Below are 23,396 nucleotides of genomic sequence, written 5' to 3'. Positions count from 1 at the left end.
TTTTGTAAATAAAGATACATTATTATCTTCAGGATTTACTGGTTTTGTTGGTTGTGGTAGTGTTTTAGAATTTGGGGAGGGGGGGAACTAAAGAGGGAAGAGGAAAGTAATGGAAAGCTCTTGGCAAAGAGGGTCTGTGCTAATGATACCCACAATTATAAAACAGAAAAAATAGGATTCCTTTAGAAGTTTTATCTGTATAATGAGGAAAAAATAAATAAAAAAGCGCTAGTACTTGAAAACATCCTGTTACTTGCCTGAATTTACTTTTTTTTCACTCAGAAATTGGGCTCAATGTAAAAATGGATATAATGCCCCAAGTCTCGAAGTTTTTGAAGTCTATATATCTCAGTAACTTTCCACACAAGGGAAATACCTCCTACCATGCATTACTCATCACAGCCAAGGCATTTATATTTAAAACTGCCAAGTCCAGCAGCTTAAATGTACATTTTCATCCATACAAACTCCCTCACAATAGGTCAGGGGCCATGGTGTGTTCCCTGGTTGGTCAAGGTTAAGTTCAATGGGAATGAACGGGAATTTGAGAGCAGACCAAGAAGGAAACCTGTGTTCCCTAGAAACAAGACTGTACTTACAAACACACTAAAAGTTCTGTTTTACTTTTATGTTGGAGATTAGCATTTAGAAAATGCTCTTCTCAAAAACTAAGTGGAATAGGCCTAATAATACAGTTTCCTGTCCAAATCTGAATACCAATTATTTTTCCACTGGGGCTGTTGCCATAATTCTCTAATCACAAAACGGGATGAAATTGTTGTAATACCTTATTCATTGTAATTATTGTGATGATGGTATCATAAAAATGAAACCAATAGTACCTACTTTATGTTAGTGTAAATGAGGACTAATGGGAGAGGACATTTATGTAAAGTATGGGACATAAAGTGCTCAATCATGTGACCTCCTTGCCAGTTGCTGCTCCTTCTGAAGTTCAGCAGTTAAATCCTAGGAACATGTCCTTGCTGGAATCCAACCCTAAGCATCTTGATTAGACATGGAGGAGATGGGAGACTTTGAACAATGTTTTTTTTTAATTTGGAAGAAAAACCTAATAGGACATTGATACTATTCATTTCATTTTTTTTCCTTTTTTCTTTTTAGGGCTGCACCTGTAGCATATGGAAGTTCCCAGGCTAGGGGCAGAATTAGAGCTGCAGCTGAGGCCTGCAGCACAGCCACAACAACAGATATCTAAGCCACATCTGCCATCTACACAGCAGCTTGTGGCAACACCTGATTCTTAACCCAATGAGTGAGGCCAGGGATAAAAACCGCATTCTCATGGATACTAGCCAGGTTCCTAATCAGCTGAGCTACAATGGGAAATCTTATTCATTTCACTTTAAACATTTAAGTAAAAAACTAAAAGTTGTGATATTTTCTTAAGGAGGATCATTTGATTCTTGGTCCCAACTTAGGCGTAGGAAACTCAACAGTATCTCCAGTTTAATGAGTGGGTGCCAAGAAATTGACAAATCTTTTTCATAAATAATTTAAATTATCATTACTGAAAAAAAATTCATGAAATATGTTAGGAATTAAAAAGTGGGGAAGTGCTTTCCCTGAAATCAAAAGGCTGCCGGATCACTGCTCTAGGATATTGTCTCTAAAATGAAATAGGAGTAAAATACAATAGATGGTCTGCAAAACAGAAACAGACTCACAGACATAGAGAACAGACTTGTGTTGCCAAGGGGGAGCGGAGAGAGAATGTGATGGACTGGGAATTTGGGGTTAGTAGATGCAAACTACTATGTTTAGAATGGGTAAGCAATGAGGTCCTACTGTATAGCACAGGGAACTATATCCAGTCTCTTGGGATAGAACATGATGGAGGATAATATGCGAAAAAGAATGTCTATGTATAGCAGAAATTGACACAACACTGTCAATCAACTATACTTTAATAAAAATATAATAAATGGAAAGCAAACCACTTTTCCATTGAATATATAGTTACATGTATTTACGAAAGATGAATTCTATATAATATGTAAGTGTGTATGTGTCTATGTGTCTGTTAACAGAAGGAATCTAAGTGGGTTTACCAAGTGAAATAGATGACAAGGAAACTGTGTCATTTGCCATATGCTCACAATTGTCATTTCTTTGTTTTATCACTTGTTTTGTATTTTTAATTAATTCTTTTTTTTTTTCCACAAAAGACAAAGCCCTTATTTGGAAGCAATGTAAAGACAAAGGGCTGCATATAAGGGTCATGCTTTGCTGATTCAGATCCAGAAGGAAGCTGTTTGTTTTAGCATAGACTGAGGATACCAAGCAGTTGAGGAAGATGTTTAACAATTGCTAAAGCTGAGACATGAATGCCATGCCAACAAGTCAGGAAAACACAACATATTGTATGTTACAAAACATATTTTCTCATCTTTAAATTTTAAGTTGCTTAGGATTTTCTATATAAACAAAGGACATATACATATGTATATGTGTGTATGTATATGTAATCTCCTTAGGAAATGACATATAATCTATAACTATGTTCTTGTACTCAGAGATGAGTCTCACTGATGCTCCATGAATGACACTCCGCAGATGAGCATCAACGGCTTTTCCTGGGAACCTATCAGAAGTGCAAAATCTCAGGTCACACCAGAGACCTACTGAATCAAATTCTGCATTTTAACCAAGCCCCCAGCTGATTCACATGTCCATTACATTTTGAGAAGCACAACTGTAAAACAAACCAATTCCACTTGACTTACCGTTTCCATATCATTCTGGGACCCCCCTTCCCACCTATAGATCCTGTGCGTGCCACGCATTGTTCCAAGGACTTTTTATTCTTCTTTTTTCTTTTCTTTTCTTTTTTCTTTTTTTTTTTTTTTTTTGCTTTTTAGAGCTGCACTAGTGGCATATGGAGATTCTCAGGCTAGGGACTGAACTGGAACCACGGCTGCCAGCCTACACCACAGCCACAGCAACATGGGATCCAAGCCGCGTGTGAGGCCTACACCACAGCTCACAGCAAAACCGGATCCTTAATCCACTGAATGAGGCCAGGGATCGAACCTGCATCTTCATAGGTACAATTCAGATTCATTACCACTGTGCCACAATGGGAACTCTATGTTCTAAGAGCTTTATAAGCATATTCTCAGTGACTCTCACCCTGGGCTACACATTAGAATTACCTTGAGAGAATTTTTTAAAATAAGATTATCAGGCCTTACTCCAGATAACATGGTTAAATTCATCTGATTCAGGGTCTGAGCACAGGTCTTTTTAAATCTTTCCTAATAATCAAATGTACAGTCAATGTGCATTATCTCATTTAATTTTTACCTGCAAACATAATGGTGCCTATTATTACATTTACAGAGAAACCATGGATTTAAAGACATCTTTTTTAATGAATTAAATGTATTTTTATTAGGGTATAGTTCATATACAGCGCTGAGTCAATTTCTGCAGTTCAGCAAAGTGACTTAGTCATACATATAAACATTTATTTTTCTCATGTGTAAACCCATCTTTTTGACTCAAACACTTGCTCTTGTATTTCAATCTAGTACTGTGTAGGGGTCCTTCAAGTCAAGTGATTCCAAACTGCCTGTGTGTGATAATCCCAAGATGCTACCCTCAGTTGGAAAGCCTGAGGGGCAGGGAAGAGACGATGAACTCCATGACCTAAAGGCTGGGCCAGTCTAGGAGAGAAAGATGGAAAACTATATAACTGCTTCTCCACAAAGTCAGATTAGCCCAGGGCTGAACCACTTGAAGGTATTGAAGGAACCAAGAATGGGTTGGTGGATCACAGGGGGAACTGCACATCTACACACAGAATACCACATGAGTTTAGAAGACACAACCAGGTGTGTATTGACAAAAGTAGCCTGGGAAGAGCCTCGGAAACAAGTAACCCACCCCGTGTGGCCTGCTCTGTCCCTGCAGTCCCTGAACCACACTTGCGAACAGGAGATACCTAGATTTCTACTGATTATCCCAATATGGGCCCACTAGTGGAAGCCAATGGGAATGTACCCACAGAGCCAGGGAGGATGTGAGTCACAGCTTCATGCATCACTTAAGCCCTGTGTAGATTCTTTACAGCATTTGCCATAAATGGCTCTTATATCACCATCTGTTCACTTTAAGTACAGAAAATATTCTAAGACCACTCTTGTTCTTTATATTTCCAGTTGGAAGTTTTTGAAAAGAGTTTCTATCTTTTGAAATATGTGCAAGTCAGTATGAAGACATGGGCATTTGCTTTTACCAACTATACTTGGAAGGGTGTTAAGACAATCTCTTGGTCAGCTGTCCCAACTCCAGGGATTGGCTCTTTGTCAGGGAGCACTGAAAATCCTACTATAATCCTAAGAGATGAGTGTTGACTTTGAAAGTGTGATTTAACTGACAGATGTATGAAATGGCAGATATGAAACTCTCTGCTGGGGACAACGAAAATGTTAAGGGGTAACAGTTAAGGAGAATGACAATGATATCACCTCATTTGTTTTCTCACTAGATATCCATTTTCTGACATGGAAACTTAATTTTGTGATACATGATGTTGTACTCACATTTCTATATTCCTGTTTTTAAAGTAAATGCCAAAATTACACAGATTTGAAAGTCTTCCTTCTAGGAAAAACTGACATGTAAATACATCTGACTTCTGTGCAAAAAAAGAAAATAAAACCCCAAAAAACAGCCCTCTCTTTAAATGGTAAATGGCAGTGCTCTGTCTTTGAACTGTGGATATATTAGCTTCAAGCCAATAAACTTTTGAAAAGAAAAAGAGTGATGAGAAAAATCATAATAGTGAAAGATAAGTTTAATAATTAGTTTCTTCAGTTTTGAACATAAATTCTTATTCTATAATATAAACTCTTATTTACCCAGTGACACATGACTCAAAGGTCCAAATGCTTTAAAACACTAAGATTTTAGCATTATTCCAAGACAAGAGATGAATACAAAAATAAGTTTATAACTACGAAGAAAAATTTTAGTTTTATTTTAGGGACCTTCTGCTTAAATTTTCAGTTCTGAAAAATCTGCTGTTTTAAGTAAATGACAAATTCCTTCTCCCTTGACTCACAGGTCTTCATTTTCACTGAGCCTAGAGAAGTTAATACGATTTGTAGTGTTCAGGAAGAGAGAGTCAGAGATTGTCAATGGTTGAGTACCTGCGTCTTCTGCACAACTCAGAGGCGCTCTGCCCCCTGGTGGACTATCCAAGAACTGACTTTGAGGAAAGATGCAGACGTTTCCCTTCCCATACCCTTCTCCTACTAGCCTCTTCCCCTCGGAAAACTCCAGTAGGTGCCACAAGTTGAAAACTTTCACTAATTAATTTAGGCCAACAATCTCCTTTGATACAATATAAAAACCCTGGGATATCTAATCAGGCTTTCACAGATAAAATAAGAACTGAATTGTTACCATTGGTTATCATGGCTTGTCATAGGTAAAAAAAAAAAAAGCAGAGAAGTAGAAAATGAGACACCAAGGAAAGACATAAATGTGGTTAGGGTCTTTGGACTCTTGGAAACAAATGGAAGTCTCTATACAAGGAAGAGGAAAGAGAATTTTAAAATTAATGAGAAAATGCTACAGAAAATGAAATACTCGCCAGTTTCCTCTTGCCACTAGAGCCACTGCAAACCACATCTCCTTCTCCCTCTTGGTCTCTTGGCTGTTTATGTTCCAAGCCCAGGGGGTTAAGTATGAAAAGCTTCAAGCCTCAATTGCTTCTCATTTTTCTCTCTTTCAAGCTAGCTTGGTTTTTTCCCCCATCCTACATCTCTGAAGTAGCCCTCAGTTTTTCTCTGCTACAGGCACACTGCATCCACAAAGAAGGTGATGCTAAAATAATGGCTAGAGAGGAAGTAACATCTGCTGGGAGGCACAAAGGGTCAGATAGCTGGGTAAGTGCTATATACATGTACAGGGCTCTAAGCCTTTGCAACAAATCACAAGTAGACTGCATTTGAGGAGAACCACACAGAGATAACAGGCTCCGTTTGAAATTCAAACCTAGAACTTCCTGATTCCAGAAGCTATTTGTCTGTCTCCTTCCCTGGTGTTCAGATAGGCCAGGCCCCTCCTCTTCAGTCTCCCCCAAGCCTGTTTCCAACTCAGCTCTTCCTTCTCTTTTTTTCTATATTTCAAGCACCAAGAAGTGCCTCAGACTCTCACTCTGCAGCCTAGAGACTAAACATTCCTTCAAGAATGCTGTTCTGGAAAACTCTTGGGATACTGGAACTGACTTATCCTCTTGGCAGAATGTGTCTAATTCCTTTTAAATTCTTCCTCTGGATATAAATTAAATCCCCCAAATCCTGACAGTGCATTTATCATCAATTATTCTCTCTTGAAGGTTCAGACTCCTCAAGGCAACCCAGAATCCAATCAGTCTTTCCATAATAATAAAGTTATTACCCAATGACTTTTGGAACACAAAAAAAAAGACTTTTATTTTATTATTTTCCTAAATTTCATTTTCAATTACACATTTTTGGAAAGGTGGAATACCAAAAGCAATTTTCAATCACAGCAACTCGATCAAATACACATAATCGGAGATTTTGCTGCTTGAGTGAATGACAGTCCACTTATGGTTTCCTGGTTCAAGAAGGTAAAACAAAGATAACAGAGAGGGAAAGTGAAGAATATTGTTCTGTAGGAAATTTGTTGCATTTAATAGCCATTCATTCCTAGGTGCAGTGTCCATTTTTAAAAAGGAAACTCTAAAATTCCTAGAAAAACAAGACAAATTGGTATTTGGGGATAAGTACACATTCATATATGTGTGTGAAAATCTGTGCAATTAAACAATATGGAAAATGTTATTTATTACCACAGCCAATGAAAATATATTTTCATTTCTATGTAAGTTAAATATTTCCATCTCCCATATAATACTCTGCAAAAAAAAAGCCATATGTCTAGTTTGTGAAACAAATGCTGCTATAGGCAGCAGTAACTGAAAAGGAGCTTAACAGTCTTAACTACATAACCCTGGGTTGAATAATACACTTTGCATAATCATGTGCAGTGCAAGATGAGGAGTCTGGATGTCTTATAACTACAAAGGTGTGCAAGCTTCTACATCACACAGTATGCCCCAATTCCAGTCAATTCAGCCAAATAGTCAAGCAAAAAATTAGGTAGGTAGTTTATTAATGGCAAACAACCCATTTGACAAAATTGACTGTATTTTTTAATATGAGAACACCATCATTGCAGGTATCCCATAAAGAAATCATTTGTAAGTGGCTCTTGGTTTCTATTGATTTCTGCCTCTCAGGCTCCTAGAAGTTGGTTTAATTGCTTCTTAGGCTCAAGGAAATGCAGCTGCATAAACAAAAGACAGACACATTAATAACATAAAAACAGACACTGTGCTCTATGCACAGTTCTCTCAGTAGTAAGCTAGATTTCTCCATAGGAGAAGTGGCACCAAAAAAACCAACATAGAGACTTGGGGATACAGCAGAAATATAGGATTATCTCATGCCTAAAATTTTATCTTCCTCCAGTGACAGGTGACAATGTTAATCAAAATTCTCTTTCTTACATAGTTTACATGTGAATCTTTGAATAGCATATTTTCAAGTGACATTATGCCAGAGTAAAGGTTTGCACAGCTAGGAAGCGTGTACTTCAGTTCAATACATCTATTGTCTGACAGTCTGGACTGGGGAGCTTCAAGCAGAGAGTGAATCCATTTTACAAAGACAACTTGCTTCTACAGACAAAAGGTGTCAACTGCAAAAAGCTCTCTAAAGCATGGAGTGTGAATCTTCTTTGGCATAATAAATGTCCCACAGACACATTCATTTTCTGTGTAGATGATCCTTTGGGGCTACCCCACTTTATTTAGATAATGCATTTTTCATCTTTTAACACTGCCCTGTGTTGGGGAGTTCTCAGAGTGAATCTGAGATAACAACTAAGTAGCTTTGAAATTTGGAAAAAAAAAAAGAGAGAGAGACAAATTTAAAGTATTACTGATATTATATTCATTGAGGTGTCAGGTCAGTGACAAATTTCCAAGGTTCAAAAGCTCGTTAGTTTCCTTGTTACCTATTACGTCTGAGGTTTGGTTCCACAAGTTACAAGGAAACGGGCTCCATTTTAACTTCTCTAAGCTTTTCTAAAATCCTTGCATGCCATTTTCTAGTAATTGTTGTTTCTACTTGAACTTCAATAGGAAGGGAAAAGAAGTTTTTATCCTTAATATAATTGTTAGGGGTTTTATTACATTTTGAAGATTTTTTTGAGAAAGGAGCTAGTTCTCTTGGTCACTTTCTGTGTTAGCACACAAAGGAATTACAGATGAGAAGGAGAGTGCAAATGACTATTAGAAAAAAGTCTCATGCATTTAAGATTTTTTACAAGTCAAAATATACATCCTTATATTGCCACCCATTCCTTAACTGTATAAGAACAATTCCTATCTCATCTGACCCCTTCATGTGTCATTCAAGTGGATACGGATTAAAAATACTTTGCTTGCCAAGGAGCTGATATATCAGATACTCATCATTTTAATCAGTGGCATTAATAAGAAATATAGCAAGCAGCTTGGGCCGAGTCACCCATCCTATCCTCCATTTATGGGGATTTAAATGTGTAAAATGGCAGTACATGAAATTAGGAGGAAAAATAAAGCAACCTGCATACTTTGGCACTAGCACACATAATGTTTTGTCTGAGTTGTTAGAAATGTGGTTTGACCATCACTAAATATGAATTTAAAAATTGCAAATCTGCAGAAAACAAACAATCATAGGTGTTGGTTTTCAGTTGAATGCTCCCCCATCTCCCATTTCCATCCACCCAGTTCCAATAAAAAATAGAGATCTTCTCATCAGAATTGTGTTAACTCTTCAAGGTTTCTCTGTGCCATCCAAGCCCATGTGTATGGGGTTTGAAGCACCAAATCCACAAGTTTCTCCAACAAAGTTTCAATAAACAAAAACAGAATGAAGACTGAAGGATGCCAAAGTAACTGTTCTTAAATTAAGCTGTAACATAAAGTCTCTCCCAAAACACAGGGTATTGGTGTCTAGTTCAAGTACCTCCAGGCTGTTTGTCTCAGACAAACTTCAGACAACAACTACATGTACCTCTGGTTCTAGAGGGTATCATCCACAATACCAAAGCAAGGCAGAGATCCCTTTTCCACCATCATTTTTTGTTTTGTTTAGTTTTTTGTTGATTTTAAGTTGCAATCCACTGTTGTGATTGGCTGCTGCAGAGTCAGTGTACTGAACCTGGGGTTTGAGGGGAGAAAGTGAGCCTCCTCCTCAACCAAGGAGCTCTATCCTTAGTTTGAACAGTTCTCCTTTAGAGCTGTCTCTCTTATGGCTGTCCTGCCTTTTCAGGATCCATTGCCCTTGCTCAGAAGAGAGAGCCTCTCAGACCCAGTAACAGTGAAAGAAGACTCGACCTACCTGTGGAACCAGACACAACATGGCCCCCCCAAAGGCCGCTTAGGCCACCCCACTGCCACCAACAAGTCAGCTTGTGCACTTAAAGCGTATCAGTTTATGGAACGCTTGTTTGAAGTCCTCATTGGACATGGTATAGATGATGGGGTTGATGAGGGAGTTGAGATAACCCAGCCATGTGAAGAAGTCAAAGATGGCCAAGTGGAACCAGCAGGCATCCTTGCAGATAGGCATGGCCAGAGAAATGATGAAGAAGGGCAGCCAACACACAATAAATGCTCCCAAAATGATCCCCAGGGTCTTTGTCGCTTTGCGCTCCCTAGCGGCCATGAGTTTCTTCTTCTCCAGCAGGGCGTCGGAGACTCGCACTTTGACTTGATTCACGTACACAGGAGATCCTGACTCGCTGGGTAAGTCTGGAGCTCGTGAGTTAATGGAGGTGACCGAAGATGTGGACCCGGGGGAGTCAGTTATCAGTTGGGCTCGGGTCAGGCGCTTGCCAGTTCTGTTAGGTGTCTGTTTCAAAATCCGGGAGCGGGCTTCCACATAGATGCGGCCATAGAGGGCGATGAGGAGCAGGGTGGGGAAGTAGAAAGCGCCCACCGTGGAGTAGACAGTGTAGAGGATGTGGTCCGTGTTCACCACGCAGTCCGACACCTCCTCCTCGGCTTTGGCCTGACGCCAGAAGAAGGGCGGCAGCGAGATGGAAATGGAGAAGACCCACACCAGCGCGATCATGACGGCCGCCCTCTTGGGAGTCCTTTTAGCCGAGTACTCCACGGCGTCCGTGATGGCCCAGTAGCGGTCCAAAGCGATGACACAGAGGTGCAAGATGGAAGCAGTGCAACAGGTGATGTCCGACGACAGCCAGAAGTCGCAGACCACCTGGCCTAGCGTCCAGCGGCCGGTGACCGTGTACATGGTGCTGATGGGCATCACCAGGATGGATACCAGCAGGTCGGTGACCGCCAGGGAGGCAATCAGGTAGTTGGCGGGGGTATGGAGCTTCCGCGTCCGGTACACAGTGGCGATCACAAACGCATTGGAGAGCGTGGTGGCCAAGGTGAAGAGAGCCAGCAGCATGACCAATACTACTTTCCAGGGCAGGGCGATGGAGTCCTGGTAAATGTAGCCCTCGGCGCTGCAGTTTTGGGAGGGAGCCGCGGAGAGGTTGGCTTGAGAAAGCCGGGTCTGGGAGCTCGCGGGCAGCGGCGGGGCGCACTGAGCGCCCGCTTCCTCCATGTCTCTGTTCGCCCTGGCTCCCGAGCGAGCGCAGCTCTCGGGCATGGAGCGAACTAGTAAGAGGACGAAAGGACCTCAGAGGAGACCACAGTCTTGTTCCGTGGTTACTAATCAGTTCCGTGGGTTCCTGAATTACTCCATCCAGCTTCCCAGCTGAAACTAGAGGTCAAGGGCGCGGCAGCCAAGGCTGGCCAGTGCGTCCCCTGCACTTCCAGTGCGCCAGGCGCTGCCTCCGAGTCTCCGGTGGCTCCTTACTACGCCCCGTCTCAGCTCTAGGTTGCTAAGGACTGGTCCACGCAGTCCCGCTCCGCTCCGGCTCCCACCCGGGCGTCTGGGTGAGGTGGGAGTTGTTTTGTTTGAGAAGGGAGTCTCGGCCAGGTGGGATCTCTTACCCCAATTGCTCGGGGCTGAGCGTCTCCTAACCCGGGAGCTCCCGGATCTGCAGACTCGGGCCGCAGGAGTTTCCTAGCTGTCGAGACCAAAGCTTGCAGGCCAGCGAGGAGTCCTGGTCTTGCATCCCCGCCCTCCTACCCAGGCTGGGGCAGTTTCCTGCGGCTGCTGCGGCCGCCAGATCTGGGTGGGGTGAAATCTGGGGGCCGCGCCGCGCCGCGCGGCGCGCCGGAGCTCTGCCCTCCCTTCTTTTCACGCGTTGGCCGCTCCGGAGAGCTGCCCCGCGGAGACGGGGCCGCAAGAAGGGGGACTCTGGGGTTGGGGATGCGGCTACTGGCACCGCGACGTTGCCACGGCCACCTTGGTCCCACGGGCACCGCTCGGAGCCATGCTGCTGGGCGCAAGGGTCTGAGGGACCTGGCGCGGCTCTTGGGGAAGGGGCAGGTATCTGGGGAAGCAGGAGGGAGCGGCGCACGCCAGTCCGGGAGGAGCGTGTGAGTGGCAGAGCGGATAGGCTCCTTTTATAGAGTCCAGGTCCGGTCTGCCTGAGCCGTGCAACTCGTGTCGCGTCGCGAGTGCAGATGCCCGCTCCCCATCACCTTCCCTTTTTCTATCTCCTTTCCTCCTCTCCTCCCGCCCTGTTCCCTTCCCCGCCAAGGAGGCTCCCGCCGGGTCCTATCGCCCTCTTCTCCAATAACCCCCCCCCCCCCCCCGCCCTTTTCCTAATCTTAACACCCGGGCACGCAGTTTTGACTGGAATGGGGATGCGGACGTCCTGTCCTTGCCTCTTCTTCCGAGCTTGCTACACGCCCCTCCAGTTAGACCCACACACTCAGTACAGCCTTACTAGGTCCCTTACTAGGCTCCTGCTTACCTCTCCTATCCCAGCAGGCCAAGCCATTGCTAGGTGGAGCCTGCCCCAGTCTCTGACCTCTCCACTCTGGAATTTTATCCAGTCCCATGGGCCACACCCAGGTTAGAAGGAGGCACCAGTAATATTGCCTTAGAAGGAAATGGCCAATACCGCATTTTATACTTCAGGCTTGAAGTCATGAACTCTTGGTACAATACAAACTAATTTTTCACATCTGATTTTAGGAATCTGTACTTTCCATTTAATCCCTCCCCTTTAACTGTGAGTCAACCGGAAAAGCAAGGGGGAAAAAAACTGTCTACAAAAATGTGAAAAGTATCACAAACAGAAGCACACTGTTTGTGAAATTTAACCATCAGCTCCACCCTCCCATTCCAGCCGCTCAGCAGTTCTGTGCCTTCTGGGGAGAACAGTTCGCAGTGAGCAAGCTCCCTCCCACAGAGCGCCTGGAGAGGAGATCATCGGAATTCAAGGGGAATATAAAAAACTGGCTCGGTGGCCCTGACCACCAGTATCATCCGTGCATCTCCTTAGGCATCACTAAATACTTCCAGGTATGAACCATATGTGGCCCCAAGCACTACCAGTACCTAGGTCCCAGGACCCAGGGACTCTACTCAGTTCCTCCTCCAGCCCTAACAGAAACATGTGTAGAGTGAGAATACAAGTTAGAGAACATTTAAAGAAAAGTACCAGGAAAGGACACTGCCTGTTCAGCTGTAAGAACTAAGTGATCCCAAAGGCAAGTTCCAAGCACATACCCCAGTATCTGGCAGCTAGAACGCATACAATAAAAACGACCTTATAATTGAACATATCGAGATAAGTATAAGCATTTTTTAATGAGAATTATTTAGTTTGGAGCCAGAGATTATCTGGCCAATCCATTCAGTTTAGAAGTCATGGAGATCAGATCCTTTGAAAGAAGAGCTTTCAACCCAAGGTGACATAACCCTAACTCAAGTCGCCTAAATTTCTGGGTCTCTAAGCCAGCCAAATAGGCAAAAATCAAATGCCTGCTCTATGCGGGAATTCTTCTAGGCATCTGGGGTATAAAGGTCAACTGGGTAGACCCAGACCCAGTTTTCAAACAGTTTACATTCTAGATGAGGCAGACAGGCAATAACCAAATGAACAAGTAAATAATTAACATACTTTCACATAAGGTTAAAGTGTTGCAAAGAAAATAAAACACATTCCTGTACTAAGAGTGAGGGTACTTAATCAGGTGGAAACTCTCCAAAGACATCCTCTGGCTGCGGTCTGGGCTGTTGCAGCCAGCTGGGTGAAAAGGCACAATCTTCTCTTTCCTGCCTTTCCTAGTACCTAGCAACAGCTCCGGTAAACCGGTAAATGGAAGCCTCCTTTGCACCAATTTTTAAGGGGCTCTGCCCATCCTTCCACCCCACCTACCCAAATCAGACCCCTAGAGAGTTAATTATTTCGCAAAAAACAGCGCTCTCTTAGAAACCCTAGCAAAAGAAAGCGAAGCAGGCGAGCCTAAACCGCTAGGTGGGGGCGTTGGTCAGGACGGAGCACAAGTGAGTGTGTTTGCTCCTTGTGGTAGGGAGGTGCCATTTAACTATTTTCCCGCTATCTTAAGGGAGGGAGGCAAGGCTGGAGAGATCTGCTGAAAGGGTTCGAGGAGGAGGAGGAAGGCAAAGAGGAATGTTAGCAGCCGCAAACAGCCTCTTCTTTTGAAATTTAATTGCCGCTCCTTGGGTTTGGTGACATGGGGGACCTGTGGCTTTCTCCAGCCTTGCTTTTCGCTGCTTCGCGGAGTCCTGGACCCTGAGCGCAATCTGCCACCGCGAGGAAGAGTTTTATTTTTTTACCCCTTTGGTTAAGAATTGCATGAACACGGCCAGCCATCACATAGATGGGATTTTGACAGTTTAGTGGAGACCCACATCTCACTAGCTTCTTCGTTTCATTCACTTTTTTTTTTGCACTTTCAAACATATAAAGTATAGATATTTGCACATAGGTGCATGTTTGTGAAATGCTCCAGAGACCCGAGAAGTCGCCTTTAAAGTCGCCTCTGCCTGGGTATTCCCTGCAGAGGAGGGGCCCCGGGGTTCCCTTCATCTCCAACCACTCTGAGCAACATCCCTTCAAGTCTGTGGGAAATTCGGCCAACACAGATTCCGTGTGAGGGGCAAGGAGAGAATCCAGATGGGGTAGCAGAGCGCAGCAAATATTAGTTGAGTGGAACTGGGATTCTGCTAGGCCACCTGGCACACACAAACAGCAAATGAATGTGCTCCCCTTATCACTCCGCTCTGGTGGACTTTGAGCAGAAGCTGAGGAGGCAGAGGATAAAACCAGAAGCCCAGCAAAGCCTGTGATCAGACAGAAGCCTGACATGGTGGTGAGCTGCAGAGGGACTGGAGAAGAATCGCCCTTGCAAAAGATCTTGCCTCTGCTGGAAGGTAATGGTGCTGTCACTGCAGTGAAGCCTGGCATGGACTTGCAGGTTTGCACCACAGCGCTAACTAGACCTAGGGCTGTGAAAAGAAGCCCTCTCTGCCTCCAGGCAACACCAACAGCCACCCCATAGAACTTGCTGAGGCTCAGCTCTGGCTTGACTGCAAGCCAAGTAGCCCTCTGATCTGGGGTGCTTGCCTCTAGCTTGCAACCTGCATTTCCTGCATTTCCTAGAAAGTGACTTTTAACTCCAGGGCATAGGAGCAAGAAAGTCCTTGTAAATTTATCTTTACTTTGCATTTAAAAAAAAAAAAAAAAAAAAGCTGGACCTCTCATGCTGTAATTGCTTTGCTCTTTTGCTAAAAGAAAACTAATCTTACCCTCCAACCCCACCACTCGAATCCTCCTTAAACTTGAGGGCCTGGCAAGCTATTTCTGGTTAATCTCACTTTCTCCTATGGCCACTACTTTTTTTGTTTTCTTGTTTGCTTTTTTGTTTGCTTATTTTTGACTTCCACCCAAGAAATGGGCAGCGGGACACCACAAGCTCTGTACAACATCCTCATGTGTTGTGGTAGCCTGTTTCTAGGTTCCTCTTATATTTCCTCCAGTAACTATTCCTTAAGAAGAATACTGATAGCAACGAAAGTACAGTCTTACTTTTGCTTGAAACTATGGAAATGTCCAGATAAGTGAACCTACGCAGATGTATACATAGAAATTTTGCAGAAAATACTTGGGGGTTACCAGACCTTCTCATATTCCAGTGCTTCTCCAACTTATTGGCTCTCCATCTTATTGAGCCTGATCCTTCTCCATCTTATTGACCCTACATTGGGCCTTTGACTTTGTATCTGTGTCATAGTACTTATACATTGCATGCTCAATGAGGGATGCCCTAAGCCTTAACAAATAATAAAACTGATATTTTATTCTCTAAGTGCCAGTCTGGCCTAAATTAATCTCTAAGAATTAGAATGCATTTGTATTGTATAAGCTATATCTGTATTGAAAGAAGAATGCAGACAAAAATTAGAGCATATATATATATATATATACATATGTATATATTTATAAAACTTTGACACACTCTAATGCCTATGTCTGTAGTAAGAAACACTTTGCTACTTTGAACAGGTATGTGCAACAAGTAGATTACTGCTAGTACAAAGCCAGCCCAGCTCCAACCAGTAGAAGAGCTAGCTCCCAGCTTAGGTCTCAGTCAATCACATATTACCTGGCTGACGACTTAGGAATTAGAAGAAAATTTCTAACCTTAAAGCTTAAAGTAATATAAGTGAGGTTGCATGGTTGGAGATGAGCATTGGATTTTTTGTTCGTTTGTTCATGTTTTGGACAAACAGTAAGTTTGGGCATTAATAAGAAGTTTTGGATGGAAAAACAATGTCAATGAACCCACCAAACTTAGGAAAAACTCACTGCCTTCAGTAGGCAATTTTTTTCAGGATGAAATCTCTCCTTAAAAAATCAAATCAAAGAATTTAACAGTGAAGCCATCCTCTGGCTTAAGGATAAAAGCAATAGAAATCGTATCTTACCTGATTTTCGAAATAGGAGAAGTTGCATTACTATGAGATGCATTCTAATTTTGAAAAAAAAAAAAAATCCAAGCTGTTTTATTGCTTCTTTACCTGTAATTTATGGATAAGAAGCATTATCCTTTATTGAGCACACTGTTTACTAACTAAACCTTATGCTACATGTTCCACGTACATTCTCTCATTTAAATCACCCTCATTTTCTGGATGAGGAATCTGAAACTTAGAGAGTTTAAGCAACTTTGCCAATGCCAGACAGCTGGTAAGAAATCGAACTAGTCTCTCTAATTTCAAGATCCACCTCTTTACCAAGAGTCTATACCAAAGTCTGCCAGGCACCTCAGCACTGCAGCCTTTTTAACCATCCTGCCTGTGGCTTTATTTCATCCCACTTGTGAAGTGGCATCAGTGTTCATAGCTCTTTACATCTCTAGAATAGTATTTCATTAGGTACCCATACATTTTTTTTTTTCCTTCCTGGTGGTGGTAAAGATAAAAATCAGATAAAGAATTGTGTACCATGATTATGTTTAGCCAGCTAATCATCACTTGCAAAGTAGCACTGATAGGCAATGCTGTTCCACATACTCTAAAGTTCACAGCCCAAAGAAACCAGGCTAAGCCCTTCCCCAAGAAGCTTTTTGACTTCATTCCCCAGTTCCATTTAGTTATCTTCAGGGTCTGCCTTTTCACTTCTATCCCACCTTTTCTTCCTCTTCTTTGTTCTTCTTCCCTGTCTCCTCATCCTTAACCACTTCCCCCAAAGCTTCCCCCACACGCATACACATTAAATTAAAAAAAAATGATAACTGAAAGCCTTTTTTTTTTTTTTTGGCATTTTAGGGCTGCACCTGCAGCATATGGAGGTTCCCAGGCTACGGGTCTAATCAGGGCTGTTGCCACTGGCCTGCACCAGAGCCACAGCAATGTGGGATCTGAGCCACGTCTGTGACTTACACCACAGCTCATGGCAACACTGGATCCTTAACCCACTGAGCAAGTCCAGAGATCAAACCCGCAACCTCATAGTTCCTACTCTGATTTGTTTCTACTGCGCCATGACGGGAACTTCCTGAAAGCTTTTTAAAAATTGTTTGGAAGGAATCCATTTCAATGTAGTGACATTCCCTGCTCTCCATTTTTAACTGGGTTAATATAAAGATCACTTAGAAAAATAATTTAGAAGTTCCCATCGTAGCTCAGTGGTTAACGAATCCACTTTTCTAGGACAAAAGTCAATTATATTCAATAGATAGGGAGAAAAGAAAATCAATTCAATTTTTAAAATTCTTTTTTTTTTTTGTGCATGTGCAGCCCTAGAAAAGACAGAAAGACCAAAAAAAAGACAAATAAAAAGAAAGATAATTTAAAAAATTGAATTTTTTCTTTTCTCCATGTCTATTGAATATATTGACTTTTGTCTTACCAGTGGGTCAGTGATTCAATGGTGTACCAAAGAAAAAGGCCTTTTCCTTGAGAAAAAAACTATTCAAATAAAGTTTTTTAAAAGGCATCCATCTTAGCAACCAGAAATCAATGGTTTGGCAAGTTCATCAACTAAGAACTTGCCAAAACCTGGAATGTAAAGAAAAAGAATCTAGATTCCATGTACTAAAACTTTTGCCCTTTATGCATGAGACAGCTCCTCCCAGCCCCATTTTGATCTCACTTCTTACTTTACATACCTTTTTATCATGTTTGGCTATGTGACTTTCAAGGCCCCTAAGGATTAGAAGCATCACATTGGAAACGGATGAGAAACTATGTCAGGTAGCATATTGAATGCAGTAAGATGTCACAGCTGCTATCATTATTGCAAAATAACCAGGAATCCAGGTTAATTTTTTTAAAAAATAAAAATCTAAAATAATGACAATAATGACATTATTATTTCTGTTAACATATTTAATCATATGAAGTATAGTATTAATTCAGACATTTATTGCAAGTGATGAGGAACAAATTTGATTACACCAAAAAATAAACGAGGGAAATTGTTTCAAGGAGTGTTGGGCTCCTCAAAATCAAGAGAGGGGAGTTCCCATCGTAGCTCATAGGAAAAGAATCTGACTAGTATCCCTGAGGATGAGGTTTCGACCCCTGACCTCTCTCAGTGGGTTAAGGATCCAGAGTGCCATGAGCTGTGGTGTAGATCACAGATGTGGCTCGGATCTTGCATTGGCATTGGTGTGGCTATGGTGTAGGCCAGCAGCTGTAGCTCCTATTCGACCCCTAGCCTGAGAACTTCCATGTGCTGTGGGTGCAGCCCTAAAAAGACACACACACACACACAAAAGAGAAAGACAGAGCGAGGAATTGGGCCCCCAGCCACTTGGGATCAAGGGCAATTGCAGCCTTCAAAAGGATCCACGTTCTACACACCATTAGGACTCTCCTGTTCCCATTTTTTTGTTGCTTATTTGTTGGCTTTTTTGTTTCATTGTAGCCAAGCTTTAGCCACATTGTTGAAAAGGCAATCATTAATACCTTTTGAGAATTATATTTTACAGCTCAGTCACACTGTAGAAACTAATCCGAATCTGCTCCAAATTCAGAAATTTTGAGAAATGGGTTCTGCTCTGAGTACAATATAGGAGACCATCCATGACAAGTTAACACTTTGAAAATAACAACCAGGAAAGCTGTAAGTTTTAGAAAGGCTGAAAAGCTATGGAAGCAAGAAGAATTAGACAAACTAAAATCCCTAAGAGGAAAAGTATTTCATAGAGGAGCTGATGATCACTGCCTTTTTTATTTCCTTGAGGCTTTTGCATTAGACTTGATTTAGGCTGAGGGATTCTACTGGGTAAAGAGAAGCAAAGCTTTGAATAGTCATCGGGGCCAGTGTGACAGTTTTAAATCTAGCAGTACCCCAAATGCATGGCCAGTTTTCTTTGTAGACATATGCTATGTGCTGCAGCAAAATAGGAGACCAAGGAAGAGGGTAGGAAAACTCTAACAGACAAAATTGAAATCCCCCAGTCTGGGAATGCTTAGAAGAAAATCTCTCCCTGGGGAGAAGGAGGGCTACCTTAAACATAGACTGAGGATATAGAAGAGACAGAGAGCCTCCATGCTCTCAATCCAAAGGCCAGGTTGCATCATGGATGGGCTGCAAAGTTGCAAAGTTTGAGCTCAGCTCATTGTCTGCCTGGTCCATGTGGTCAGTTCTACATGCATTCTGCCAAGCAAGAGACGATGAATGCTCTCTGGGCAAAATAAGATCATTCGGGGTCTTTCAAGTCCTTTTATATCCAATACCTAATTACAATTTTAAAATAATGCATGTAGAGTGTAGCAATAGAAATGTGACCAGTGATAAGAAATAAGAAAATTAAGAGAGTAGAAGTATCACCACACACATAGCACATATTAGAGTCAGCAGGAAAGTATTTTAAAATAACTGTCATAGCGTGTAGGAGACAAAGGAGACATACCAGTTCATTTCTCAGTTTTGGTAAATGTCCCATGGTTCTGTTAGATGTGAGGAAACTGGGTGAGGGGATGTAGGAATTCAGTGCAATATTTTTGAAGCACCTATAATTCTGAAATTATTTCCAAAAAAAATTGAAGTTTTCACCTGTGAGAGAGCTGAAAGATTTCAGATAGATGGATCATGGGTAACCATGAGACTTCTTAATGAAAATGTTTTGTGTAGTTATGATTTTTGGAACCATGCAAAAGCATGAACCATTTTAAAAATAAATCAAATATTTTAACATAAATACAAAAAAAGTAAGTGTTTTTAAGGAATTTATTCTTTAGATACTCTCTAGATTTCGTGCAAAGATTTATATACAAGGCTGTTCACGTGAAAAATGATGCAATAATATACACTATTAGAAGGAAGATTAGATGGATGGATGGATGGATGGATAGAGAGAGAGAGACCATGAATAAAATAAAATAAATTAAAATGATTTATGTAAAATTTATTGCAAAAAACATTCAATCCTTAGGCTCTCATATTTTAATTTAACATTAAAATGAAGTTTCCATTACTACTGCTTGTAGAGCACAAAAGTACATCACCAGCTAAGCCAACAATAATTTAGAGATAATGCAAATACTTTGCCTTAATTAGACTGCTGGTAAATAAACTGTCAATGAATGAGTCAGTGTTAACCTTTCTCAGCCTCTTCTCCACAGACCTAAGGTGGCTTTTCCAGCACAGAGGAAATGGGGATGGAGCATGGTTTTATGGCAGCTTTTCCCTAGACTGAAATATACTGTGAGCACATCGTGTAATAGATAGGAGAAAACTTGATTGGAAGGGCAAAATGATCAATAAAAACTTTCAATTTTTTTTTCCTAAAATTATCTTTCCATGTTTAACTGAGAACCAGATTGTGAGTATAGGGTTTGGGTCTGCAGATTTGCAATTATATAATTGTACAGAATAATTAAATATGTTCTTTTATTTGCATGTGCCATTGCATGTTGATTGCATTCTATTGTGTAACTAAAGTTCAGATTTTTAAATTTGACCATATTTACTAGGGAGGTTTTGCTCATAACATAGATATTAAGGCAATAGTGTGCCTAGCATGTCTTCTGTGATAATAGGCAGCTACTCTAGGCCAAGTCATCCAGTAGGCAATGATTTCTTTTTTTGTTATTATTCTGAATATCTCAAATTACATGAATTTAAAATCAATTTGACTCCTCAAAAAATGAGCAGAAACACATTTTCCTTTCTTGGACAGTAATTCCATGCACTTGGTTGGAAAACACAGTATTAGTAAGAAAGGCTAAGTCATGTTTTCTTTAATGTTGTGTACCTTATAGCCACTATTTGCTTGCTGGATTTGCCGGTGGCCAAACCTAACTCTGCTCTCGTCATCACATTGGAGTATAAAATTGGGTTCTATCAGCTTTTCATACTTCTGTTTCCTTTTGTGGACTTACAAAGCTGATTTCTGACCCAAGTTTTATGGAAACACCTAAATGTTTCTTTTTGACCAGGAAGGATTATTTCACTGGGACAGAACCTCTAAAATGGTCTTTTGCTCAAACTTGAGTGGGAAATTCTAGAAGAAAATGGTTATTTCTCTTCTTGGAAAATTTTTCTTTTCTATGAAATTCGTGTTCCATATGTTATCGCCTACTCTTATGAGACTTTATTTTCATTAGGTCTTGGTCTCTTTGTGTCTTCATGTAAGGACATTTTTTTCCTAAATGTTTTTGCAGGGCATTTTTATTATTGTTGTTGTATTTGCCTTTGTGTGTGAATATGTGCATTGAATTTCTTATTTCACTGAATAAGGACCTAAAGATTAAGAATTTCTGAGTACCTCAAATCCCTTATGCAAATTTCTTTTGAAGTGATGTTTCATTAAGCTTATAAGTTCAAGCTATTGAGTTTACAACAGAATACCTCAATGAATTTTCATTCTATTTTAAATGTGCAGGGGAGAACACTGTGCTATTATTTTCGTAGCTAGTTTCAGTGCTTAATAGAATTCAGGGTCTCTGGTGCTACATGGCCACCTGGGGGCTGAAGAATCAGTCTCCTGTGCACACTCCTTGACACAGCTTCCACCCTTTCACAGCATGCTTTTTGGAAAGCTCTGGTTTTGTTTCCCCACTTAATAGTTAATTTTCAAACATCATTGACGTTAGACATTTCAATATTCCTTTTCCACCATCTCAGTCTCCACGCACAGGAGAAAAATGGCTTCAACTAATCAGCATAGGCAATCATGCTGGAGCAGCGTTTTGGTGGCCTTTGCTGCACTGTGCAAAAATCTCAGGGGATCCCAGGGGAGGGGTCTGAGTGACTGTGGTAGGAGAGAGGGCCCCACTGATGGGTTTAGATGAGAATTACCAACCAGTGTGAAAGTATATTCTATTTCATCTCATCGGTGGTAGAAAGAACCATTTATTTTATGTACCCCTTAAAAAATGCCACCAATTAAATTCACAGCTCTTTCTCATTATTTAAAATTTTATGATATCCCCTTGAAAGAGCTTTTTAGATTTATGGAAATATAGATTTTAAAAACAGATGTCCCTTTAGGCATACATAAAAAATTAATTTGTTAAGGCATGAATTTATTTATATTAACAATCTCAGTTTTCTGAATCACTTTTAACATATTCATCAATTTTCATATTGTCCCACACAGTGTCATCTATATCACCCAGAGCATGAGTAATACAACATTTTTATGAGAGTACCCTACTGTTAACCTTTGCTATTTTTCTCAAAGGCAATATTCTGCCAGCTTTTTCCTAAGATGTATAAAAACATGTAGCAATTGATAACCACATCACAATTTCCACCAGTAATTACACAATACAGCCCATTTCAGAGATGTTCAAATATGGAGGAAGAAGGTTCTTTTTAGACTTGATAAAACACAGTAAATTCAATATATTTAACATCTCACATGACTATATTGACCTGTTATTATCAACCTTTCCTGGATACTCATTATAATTGGCGTTTATGTAATCCATTTTGTATGAGAATATAAAAATATTTCTCAAATATTAATAGCATATATCATAATTATTAATTATAATTGTTAATCATAATTATAAACTCAAATTATAATTGTACATAGTGCATATTCCATAAATTAGTGTATATTTAAAACCTATAAGCAATATGTCACTCTCAATAGTTTGACAGAGATTAAAAATTTCATTGTTTATCTGCCAAGAGCCAGAATGAATATCGCAAATCAAGAGAAGTTATGTATAATTTGTGAATTAATTTTTTGTGTCTAATATTGGCATCTGATTTGTCATGAGTAAATCAGAAAAAAATCTAAATTGAAGACATTTAAAAAACTATAACGAGAAAAAAGTTCAGTTTTTCTAAAAACTAATAAAAAAGCAGAGGACAATGTTTTATGGAAAAAGGAAGAAAATTTGAGAATTCCTAGATATATCCAAAAAAACTGTTTATAGACATGAAAGTAAGAGTTCAGATTAATATGAGGCCAGCGTTTAAAGAGATTTTTGAATGAGATAAGAATGCAAGGTAAACTTAAAATATCAACACTCAGGTATATTATAGATTCAATTAAGAAAAAAGCCTCATAATATTGAATCAGGGGTATAAAGCACAAAATTAAGAATATCTTAAAATATACAGAGTTCCTGTTGTGACTCAGAGGGTTAAGAAACCAACATAGCCTCCATGAGGATGTAGGTTCAATCCCTGGCCTCACTCAGTGGGTTAAGTATCCGGCATTGCTGCCAGCTGCAGTATAGGTTGCAGATGTGGCTAGGATCTGGCATTGCTGTAGCTGTGGCATAGGCCAGCAGATGCAGCTCTCATTTGACCCCTAGTCTGGAAACTTCCATATGCCACAGGAGTGGCCCTAAAAAGGAAAAAAAAAAAATAATAATGACTATCTTAGAATGTAGAAAAAGAGAATCAAGAGATGAAAAGGAAAGAGATAAAAATGATAGGAATCTATGGGGATTCTGGAGAAAGAAACC

General features: G+C 40.7%; 1 protein-coding gene across 1 annotated transcript; it reads right to left on the bottom strand.

Annotated features, from left to right (window-relative positions):
• Window positions 1-7,991: 7,991 nt before the first annotated feature.
• Window positions 7,992-11,759, bottom strand: HTR1B (5-hydroxytryptamine receptor 1B). The gene has a single exon (XM_047763571.1). It carries the CDS (start codon window positions 10,734-10,736, stop codon window positions 9,519-9,521), a length of 1,218 nt encoding a protein of 405 aa, XP_047619527.1. The 5' UTR covers window positions 10,737-11,759; the 3' UTR covers window positions 7,992-9,518.
• Window positions 11,760-23,396: the final 11,637 nt, after the last annotated feature.

Source organism: Phacochoerus africanus, chromosome 2 (genome assembly GCF_016906955.1).
Source record: "Phacochoerus africanus isolate WHEZ1 chromosome 2, ROS_Pafr_v1, whole genome shotgun sequence".
In the NCBI taxonomy this organism is placed as follows: domain Eukaryota; kingdom Metazoa; phylum Chordata; class Mammalia; order Artiodactyla; family Suidae; genus Phacochoerus; species Phacochoerus africanus.
Note: the sequence above shows the minus strand (reverse complement) of the source record. Positions and strands in the feature narration are given on the sequence as shown.